General features: G+C 41.5%; 1 protein-coding gene across 2 annotated transcripts; it reads left to right on the forward strand.

Moving 5' to 3' along the window:
• The first annotated feature begins 672 nt into the window (after positions 1-672).
• NUP42 (nucleoporin 42) lies at positions 673-6604 on the forward strand. Of its 2 annotated transcripts, none has more exons than XM_040546702.1 (7): positions 673-835; positions 1000-1249; positions 2159-2253; positions 2565-2641; positions 3898-3984; positions 5640-5724; positions 5881-6604. In XM_040546702.1, exons 1-7 carry the CDS (start codon positions 742-744, stop codon positions 6447-6449), a joined length of 1257 nt encoding a protein of 418 aa, XP_040402636.1. In that variant the 5' UTR covers positions 673-741; the 3' UTR covers positions 6450-6604. The 2 variants fall into 2 exon arrangements, with proteins under 2 accessions (XP_040402636.1, XP_040402637.1); XM_040546703.1 differs by having other exon boundaries at positions 674-835; positions 1003-1249.
• Positions 6605-10394: the final 3790 nt, after the last annotated feature.

Consider the following 10394-nt stretch of genomic DNA (forward strand, 5'->3'; position numbering starts at 1 on the left):
CTTGTACTTCTTAACAACTCTGCAGGTATGGAAAATAGTAGATGCACTCAAGGGCTTAAAGGGGTTCATGCACCTCGGTTCTCTATTCAGTAGTAAGTGAATGATGTACAACACTTTTTTCCCCCATTTTTTTTCTTTTTGAAAGAAACAAATGTCCCTGCCCTTTTTGATCCTTATTCTAAAATACTGTAAACACGGGAGTGATTGCTGCACTCTTTAGGCTGTACAGGCTGTTTGATTTTTGTATCTGCTTTTAAAAATGTGAAGTGCCTTTTTCTAACTTTGTTTTGAAGTGGTAACTTCTTAAAACTATTTGTAAGGAAGAAGGGCTGCAGGCTGGGTGAGGACTGGGGCGTGAGGGAGCCCCCGTCACAGCCAGTTTGTGAGGGGCGGCGTTGTGGTGGCCCTGCTTCTCAGTGTCCCTCCACGTCTTGCCACCTGTGTGGGGCCACAGAGCACTGCTTGCTGCACCTTCGTGCAAGGCCACGATGCTCTTTGTTATGTACCCCACCTGGGCATCGCTGTTCTCTTTTTCCTTGACTTGTATTGTGCTATGGGCCACATCCTACATTTCACCCAACGCTACGGAGCACTGCCCCAACGCCCGCCCCGCCCCGCCCCGCCCCGCAGCACGCATAATGGCGGCGGCCGCGGGGCGGGGCCTCCCCCCTTGAGCCCCCGCTGCTCCCCGGCGCCCGGCCGTGACGCGGCGGCGGCGGTTGTGCGGCGGTGGCGGCGGCCATGGCCATCTGTCAGTTCTTCCTGCAGGGCCGCTGCCGCTTCGGCGACAAGTGCTGGAACGAGCACCCCCGCGGCGGCGGGGGGCGCCACCAAGGTACCGGGGCAGCGGGGAGCCGGTGGCGGGGGGGGTGGGGGGAAGAGCTGCAACCGCTGCCTCTCCTCGCGGCCGGAGCCGGCTGCGGCAGGGGGCTGCTGGCAGCGGGGCGCCGGGCTCACCTGGGTGCCTTCAGGGGGTTTAGACCTGTGCTTCTCCGTTAGCAGGCGCTGCCAGAGGAGGAGGAGGGTGGGGCGCCGCAAACCAGAGGTACACCAACGTTATTCAGCCGTCTGCCTTTAAGGGCAGCGCGTGGGGTGGCGGCAGAGATCCGGGCAGAGGATTGTTCGGCTCCTCCGATTTGGGGTCGTCCGGCAGCGGCGGCAGGAGCGCGGACTTTTCTCAGAACAGGTTCTCCGCGTTAAGCAATCAAAACGTCGGTGATGGCTACAGAGATGAAGAAGAGAGACTTCTGTAAGTTATAAGCCTGCCTCCTTGGAAGCGCTTGCAGCGAGCTAAAAGTTTACTGGGTAACGCAGAGGGTGTGATCCCGAGGAGGGTAGCTGGGATGTGTAGGAGAAGCACAGAAAGCCCTGCTTCCCTCAATTCTCTTGAGTTGTGATAGCATGGGAAGAAAGGGATCCTTGTTTTGAACCTGGGCAGGGCAGCTAGCCGGCTGTGGTACCGGTAAGACAGTTGGCTGCTTAAGGTGCAGACAGGAGGATAAGGAAGGAGAAATTAAGACGTGTATTATATTACAAACGTCTGAGTGCCCGTAATGTTTTGTTACTGTGTAATAATCTGCCTCTCCACTTCAGTTTTTAACCTTTCACTGTTTGTTTACATTTGGATTTCAGTTTGTTGCTGTAGTTTCTATTGTTGTGCTTCTGCCAAAGCTTTAAGCTTTTGATTCTTTTCCAAACACATATATAGAGCACTTCTCTTATTGCCTCCCCCTTTACTGAATTTTGCTATTTAATACTATGCATATTCATTCACATTGTAATATCTTCTAATACTGAGAAAGTTCTAAAGTGCATGGTGATGTGCAGCTTCAGGGAGTAGCCTGCGACAGCATATGCCATCCAGGGATTAAACATACATCGTGTGGATTTTTTTGAAGACCTGGTTTAATTTACTTGCTTTACTCTGTACTTTGGATGATACAGTAAAATGCTTTGAAGGGACACGCGTATCCTGCAGAACGAGTGCATTTTTTTTCCACAGAGAATTGCGTACTTCTGTTGTTCATCCAGTTTGGTGTCCTACTTAGCGTTAAACTTAATTTTAGTGGTTTTAGGTACTTGAATTTGACTCTACTTTGGTATTTTTCTTTTGTCTGCCTAGTTTCTCCTTCATTTGTTTTTATGCTTTGTTGTCTAGTGAATGTATAGTGAAAGACATGGAAATTTGGGAATCCTCAGGACAATGGATGTTTTCATGTTACTCACCTATGAAAGACAAGCCTAATATTACAGGTAGGTAATGTTCGTAGTGTCGCTGTACGCTGCTACTTTTTAAAATGTTCCTTATACTTATCCACACCTGTTATATGTATATAAAACTGTTTGCAAGGTGATCGCTTGCCTTGTGATGCAACAGGAAGGAATGTTGGATTATGACAAATTCATTTTGCATACTCACATCTTCTGTTATTAATCTTTTTTGCAACACAAACCGTAACTGACTTATCACAGATGGTGTAGCAAGGCCCGTTTCATCCTAACTAAGAGAGGGTGACTGGAAGTTATATTTTCTTTGAGATTTTTGATTATTCATCTTCTTACAGGCTTTCAAGATATCTCACCAGAAGAATTGCGTCTGGAGTGTTATAACTGCAGAGCAAACAATAACACTCAGACCTATGTAAGTATTTTAAAACAACTGGCTTTTTATTTCACTATAGGACTTGTTACTTTTCTTCGGGTGGCAACTCTTGACTCACTTGATTACCAGACTCGAGGAGATTATCAGAATACCAAAGTATTTTTAACTTACTGTGCAGTAAATAGTAAAAAAAAAAAAATAGCTGTTAGTCTGAGTGCTTTGCCATAAATTCTTATATCTCTCCGACAATTATATGATACAGTCCTCACAAAATATTCAAGTATCCAAAGCATGTGTTTCTGTTGATAAACCAGGTCAAAATCTGAATTTTCCAGTCTGTTGTATAAGAGCTGATACCAAATAATGTGATCTTGCAGCATGTGACTAGACACAAAAGAATTATTGATGTTCGTGATGCAAGATCTTCTTGAAAAATTAAGAAATTTAGTTACAAAAAGGTTAAGTGCTGTGCTCTTAGAGGCATTTGGGACATCAGAATACTTTCTTAGTTTTTTAAGGAAAATTTTGTCAGTCTAGGCTTCAAATAGGGTGGTTTTGTAAACTTAAATGTGGGAAATTCAAGTTAGAAATTCCTGAAAAATAAGTTATTTAATCACTTTGGGGTTTCTTATTTAACACTTTAATCACAGTTATCCAGACACAAGTACTACTTACTGCTGCGTATGTTCTGTGCAGCAACCTGTCGGATCATATTGAAGGGACTGATTTAAATTAAGAAAGTTAATTTCTGCAAAGCTAAGTATTTTAGGATGATACTATTATATTGTTCTAAATTTTTCTGTGTTTTGAAAGGGGTTATTTTTTTTTTCCTGAAAATGTGGGAGAAACTAAGACAAATCTTAGGACTTCAGCTTAATTAGTGAGCCCATACATAAACAGGACAGATGAAAAAAACAAGAATAGAAAAGCTTAGTCTTCTATACTTAAAACTCAAATATTTTGTATTTTTTTTTGCAAGCAATTGTTTCAGACAGTGGTAGAGCTTAGATTGGGAAAGCTCTGGGACATTTTTTAATCTTACTGTTGCGTAAAGTGTAAAATAAATAAATAAATAAATTAATTAAAGGGCAATAGTAGGAGAATTGAAGGAATTCTGGGTTAATAAAAATTTCAGCTCCTCGCCTTGAAGTTTTGAGAAAGAAAAGAAAAACTTCATTAAGCTAAAAGAGAACTTTTTCTAATTCTAGAAATTTTCTTTCAGTTTATTATCAGATCACTCTAATTCCATTTTATTAAGTATAATAAAAACATGCTTGTCTTTTCCCTCGTTTTAGTTAAATTCTGTCCAGCATTTAGCGAAAGAGTGGAAAGACAGGCTGCTGCAGTTGAAGGCTTTAAATGCATCGACAAAAGTAGCATTGGTGAGTGTTAATGAAGGGTAAAATATTTCTGTTTCTGATGTCATTTTTTGCTTAATCTTCGGCAAATCTTTGTGGTGTTTTTTTTAAGATTCACATAGTTTCTGTTAAAAAGGCTATTAAATAAATGATTTCTAAGATATAGTTGTAATATGCCACCTTGTTTTTAATGAAGAGATCTTGCAAATATTCCATAGAAATTTTAGCTGTTATTAAAGGGTTTAACTGCACAGCTTTGTAAAAATAAAAAATAAATAGGTGCTTGGTATTGCTTTGAAGATCTCAGGAAACTGTTGTACAAGCAAATACACATGATTCTTCTAGGGCATCCTTTTTTTGCGACTAAATACCTGAGACCTGAAAAAGTTTGGTTCCTAGATTTAGCGGCAGTTACAATGGTGGATACGTGAATCGTTCTGAGGAAAAACGCCTGGCATGAAAATGTTTGGCTGACTGGCAGTATGAAGGTCTTGGCAGTAATCAGGAGATGGTAGAGAAACTGCAAAGTCTGGAAGGAGGAATTGCGTAAGAGAACAACTGCAGTTTGAGAACTGCCTCGTCCCTGCTTCAGTGTGGTTTTTATTGGTGGTAGAAGTGTGAGTGAATGCTTTAGCGCTGCGTGAGTCAGATGAACGTGGAAGTCTTCAAACACAGTTTGGGGTGTCAAATCCACCCGTCTCTGGAATCATGAAATCAGTGAGTTATTTGCAAGTTGGATTAGAAATGAAACTCTTTAGTTACCTAAGGAAAGTAGTAGTGAGTCGGGATGATTCCAGAGTTAGGATGATGTTAGCAAAGCAGCAGCCAGGGTTGGAAAATGTCGTCATTGCAAGCCACGTGGGAGTAACCGTACGTTAAGGATGGGTCTGGGTCATGTGCATGTGTAGCAGTGTGCAAACAGCCAGCCCCACCTTTTTTCCCCTGTGCTGATGATGGCTTTTCTGAAGCGTAATCAGTAGACCAGAACAGAATTGTCCTCCAGGCCACTTTAGGATAAATAGAGCATTTTGGTAATGCCAGAATGAGAAATTGATACGTATTTGATACAGAAGAGAAGCTGTGTTTAGGTAAAATGGGAAGACAGGAAGGCTAGTTGGTCTTGGGAAGCTGGTAAACAGTTGTGAATCTAGAAGAGGATGCTCAGGAACAGTTAAAGCCAATATTAAATAATCAGGGAGACAGAGTAAGTTGATCAAGCTAAAGTCTGCTTGAAGTGCATTAAAGTTTAAGTTTAAGAACAGACCCCTTGGTATGTCCAGGGCTGAAGGTGAGGAGGTGGGATTTGGACTTCAGCACAGAAGACTAGATGTGTCGAGGTCAGAGAGCAGATTAAGCCACAGCAGTGGCACAAATAAAACAGACTAGAAAAGATGAGATGAAAACGAGAGCTCAGAGAGGTGTTTGGTCATTGCAACTTATCAAATTTTTTCCTGTCAGTGAAGATACTTGTACTTCTGGAGTGTTTCACAGAGAATAGCCTCAAAGCAGTTTGTTTATACCTGCAATTGCATGCAATTAGTGAAAATGATCAGTGTCTAACTTTGTCTAAGTTGTGTTAAATTGAATGGTGCAGCTGTTCTGTTTTTCCTGTTAATTACTGAAAGATACTTGCCTGCTTTGGAATGTAGTTTTCATTTATATATTTTGAATTTTTAAAGCTCTCTGAGTTAAAGAACGCGGTCATGCAGCCATTACCTTCGTTTGGATTTGGAGGACAGCAAACATCCAGCTTTGGGGTGTCAAGTAAGTTCCTGCATTAAGAACCAACATTTTTTGAGTTTTCTTCTGCAGGACTGAAATAGAGCAGTGCTTTAGTATCGCAGGTGTATTCTAAATCCTAAATGCGTTTATTCTAATATCTAATTCTAAATTCCATTCTAAATGCGTTTATAATTGCAGGTTTTCCTGTGAGCAGCAGCAGTAACAGTGCCAGCAATTTCTCCTTTAAAACAAGTTCCAGTCTCCTCAGTGCCTCGTCAGGAAACACCCCTGCTTTTGGGAGCTCTTCTGCTGGCTGCAGTCCTCCCGCGTTTGGTGCGATGTCCTCCACGAGCGTTTCCCATCCTGCTGGTTTTGGCGGCCCATCAGCTCCCTCTGCAGCCTCCTTCTCATTTAAGCTTTCCGAAACAACCAGCGGTTTTGGAACTTCTGGGTTTTCAGGCTTTGGCAGTTCTTCTACTATGAACTCTTCAGGCAGCACTCCACTTCCAGCTTTTGGAGCTTTTAGTGCAGCAGCACAAGCGTCCCCCTCACATTCAAGCAGTACTTTATTTGGTCAGACTGCCTCTGCCTCTGCACATAACGTAACACCGGCGCCTTCTGCACTCACAAACAGCGGTACAGCAGATAAGTTATTTACACCCAAGAGTGAATTAACAGCAGAAGAGTTGAAACAGTTTGAAGCAAAAAGGTTTATGATGGGAAAGATACCTCTTAAGCCACCACCACTAGAACTTTTAAATATTTAAGACTTGTACGTTTATTCTGAAATTACACATTTTCGTAGCTGTTCCGTGACACCTCAAATACACAATTTTGTGATTGAGTCATGAATTAAAACGCCTCTCTCTGAGATAAATTTTCATTTCATCTCAGTCTTCTGCAGTAATAAACGCTTTAAAATCGAATTTTTTCATTCTGTATTTATTTTGGAGTTGACTTTTTATATCCATGAAATAAGCTACTGAAAATAAAATTTCTTAGTAAAAGTTCCCTTTTATATTCTGTACTGCGAACGTGTGGGCAAAACGTGTATTAAAAACCTGTTGTCAAAGGCAGGAATGCTTTGGTGTGGCATTCACAGCTACTGTGAATAGAATGCTAGAAAGAAATTAATGCAGTGCCAGCCTGCTTGTTGGACCACCTTGCCTTTTGTCTCTTACTTACAGGGTTCGCGCAGCCTCTGATAATTGTGGCTGGGCAGGGAAGGAACAGACCGCACAGGAGACCTCTGTGACCCCGGAGTCAGTTCCCTTTCCCAGCTGATACAATTTAGGTTTTGTTGGTTGTTCTGCCTGAGGTCATGCTACGTGCGTTAATGTCGTACACTTGGTGAGGGACAGCCCTGAAAGCATTCAGCAAGGATAAGAAACTTGCTGTTTGCTGTTTTGACACATCTTAGATAAAACTTCTCAGCAATTGTAAAACTACTTACTACATTTACCTGACACGATGCAGATTGGTTGTCTGGGTCTCTCACATCTTGATGGGTGCATGTATTAGCCCTACCTATACTGAACTGATGTTATGAGGGTATGTATTTTGCCAAGATGCTATAAAGCAGTGGTCAGAAATTTTCTAAAGGAGGTTCTGGAGTCAGGTGGAGAGAATATTAGTTCTTGGCCACGCACTCCTATTGATGGTTTAAAATCATTTAACCTCTTATGTAACAGGAAAGCAAAAAAATGACTCTATGATATACATGAATCAATTGGCTGTTTCTTTAACGTCAAAGATAACATTTCAGATCTTGCTGTGGACTCGTGGTCCTACTTAAAACTTCACTTTAAATGTGTTTCCTACTTAAAGGCTGTTGCAGGAAGACGGCTTGCTAAAATAGCATGAACAAATACAAGATCTTGGATGATAAGCTATGGGTAGGCACTCTGCAGCCATTCTGCTCCAGTAGAAATGGGAGTTCCTCAGTCCCTGTGCTCAGTGTACACGAACCATAAAATTGCATGTGTTATGTTACAGTACTGGGTTGCTTCTATTAAACTTTTTGGGTGATTGTTTTGCAGATGAAGTAAGGCATGTGGTTTTTGTTATTGTTGTTAATGAACCAGTACAGGCTTTGTACAACCCACAAACAAAATACTGATACATTGGCTTGGAGTCCCATTTAAATCTTATGAAACGTGTTTTTCCGAGCAGGGTCTCCGGAGCAGTACTAAGACTTGTTCAAATTAAGAAATGTGCATCTTTTAGGGCTCACTTAGCACTGGATCACTTGTGCCAGTTACTCAGCGTTTGGCAAAGGAACTGAGGAACATACCAAAATCCATTATGTAGTTGCAACTGGAGTTGCAGAAAATCCACAACTGTACAGAAGCTATTAAACTCACATTTGTAAAAGCGTACTATTTAACAACAACAACAACGAAGTGTGGCTTGTTAGATGAATTCCATAGCTGCCTAAGCTTGGTCTATCGTATACCCTTTCCTGTATTTCATTTGTGAAGCCTTAGTGATTCTCAAACCCAAGTGTATCAGAAAGCTACAAGTTTTGTTTGCTTAAGTTCCTGCAACGTTTTTTATTGTTGCTATATTAAAGCAGTATTCTAGCATGGCAAGAGCATATTTAGGGGTAAAGGTGTAATAGACTGAAGTCCCATTGACAACCTCAAGGATCCCCTGGCATGGTTTTAGAAGACTGTGGGTAATTTTGGCTTACATTTAAGGTAGCAATGATTTTGAAGTCACCTGTGCTTTTATCTTCATCTTTTTCCTTAATGCTTATCCTCTGAAATAGTTTTACTAAAAAATAATAATGGACAAAAAGGGGGGAGGGGGACGGGACTTAATAGCAGTTAAGGATGCTCTGACAAATACTAAAGTTATCTTTGCTAAGTTGAAGTATCTTTATACACAAGGGCAGTGAAAGATTGTTGAGCTTCTGCACCTCAGTGCTGCTGCTGTGCAATGGAAAAGCTTAAAGCAGCTTACTTTCAAACTTAAGCGATGAGCTGTCTAAAACCTTTACACTCTCTTAGTATCTCAGCAGGTTGTTGCAGCTACGCTGCACTAAGATGTTTCAAGGCCTTGAAATGTGTAGGGGCTATTTAAGTCGAAGCACTTTTAATTAATAATAGGACCATGAAAAATCTGACTAACCTGTTGTGTGTACCCAGATTAACAACATTGGCTAGATGGTCTCAAACATCATCCTATCCTACAGGGATGTAAGGGAAGAAGGGAATTTGGAAGTCTTAGGTCACTTTGCTGTAAAAAATGAAAAGAGAAAGGTTCAGGGAGGTATTCCTGCTTTAGATGACGATAAATAAAAATTCATGTTTGAGCAAATTTTTTGAACAATTATTTTTTTAGATCCTCTCTTCATGTGCAAAGAAAAATGAAACAATGCCTATTACAGGAATACTAAAGGCTGGATATTTTATCCCAAATGGTCTTCTGAGCATCTAGAAAGATGACAGAGAAGAGTGTGAGACAAGAATTGGCGATATGACATCGCTAGCAAAAGTCAAGCTGTCTGTTTGGCTGCAGAAGCGGAGATAAGGATAGAATAGAAAGAAATAGTCTTGCTCTAATGGGCTTACTAAACTGCAGAAAATAAGCAACAATTTGTCAGTAGATCAAAGCAATCTTTCCCAATATTTGCTCTCTAGTTCATTTTTTGCAGTTTGTCCTGTTCTGCTTTTGTTATACTTGATACCAGAGTTGGTTAAGAGTACAAAGAAAGCTAAATAATACCTTCCTTTCAGCTTCGATCTTTTCATTGCCTTAACTTCTCCTTTTCACATCTGCTTTTTTGTTTGCTAGAGGGCTGCCCTCCAGAAAGTCATAGTATTGTGATCTGGCATCCAAAAATACATATAGGGTGGCAGCAGTCATGCATTTTATTTACTGTGCCTTGTTTTGGAACAGGAAACACGAGGTGAAAGCCCAAGCACGGAGGTGTAACACAGCATGGTTGGCAGGACTTGCTCTGGGAAGCAGGCTAGAACGATCAAGCTCCATGTGATGTTTTCAAGCACTTCCCTAACTTTGAAATAACAGGATTTATGAGTCACTGAAATTCCTGCAGTGTGGTACAAACAACTAAGTTGAAGAATTAGTTGAAGTTTGGTTTCCAAGAGATCGTGGATTAATCCTCAGACAGCAGCACTAGAGCCTGGCTGTGTGCCGGAGAAATGCCCTCCGCTGCCCAAGCAGAGGAAGCAACCCGGTACATAACAAAGGGAATTCACTCTGCCCTCATTCCTCCTGCTGGCAGCGGTGGGAGATGTCAAAACATGAGCTATTAAGAGAGAAGAGAAAAACAAGAGCCTCAGAAAACATAACTTTGTCTTACAAGTTAAGCATTGTAGTCATGTGCTCTGTAGTTTGGCTGCAAAGAGGTGAGGGAGCCTTGCTCTGGGAGTAGGAGGCGCTGCGAATCATCAACTGACTAGGTTTAAGCCATAAAGAGTAAAGCTAAAGGCATCAACAAGAATGATTTAGCAAGAGACAGAAAGATAAGGAAAGGAGCTTCCACAAACATCTAGGGGAAGGAAATACAAAAGGCCTATTAGTACAGGTGCACTGAAGTGAGATCGGTAACTGAGATGGTGGAAATCTATGTAAAATAAATACGTGAAATGGGGTGGGGGCGGCAGTTATTGTTAAGAGGCAGGTGAGAAAATATTTGTGGAATGTAAGCCTTCTGCAGCATAGCGGGAGTCCAGATAATTTGC

Source organism: Cygnus olor, chromosome 2 (genome assembly GCF_009769625.2).
Source record: "Cygnus olor isolate bCygOlo1 chromosome 2, bCygOlo1.pri.v2, whole genome shotgun sequence".
Taxonomy (NCBI): domain Eukaryota; kingdom Metazoa; phylum Chordata; class Aves; order Anseriformes; family Anatidae; genus Cygnus; species Cygnus olor.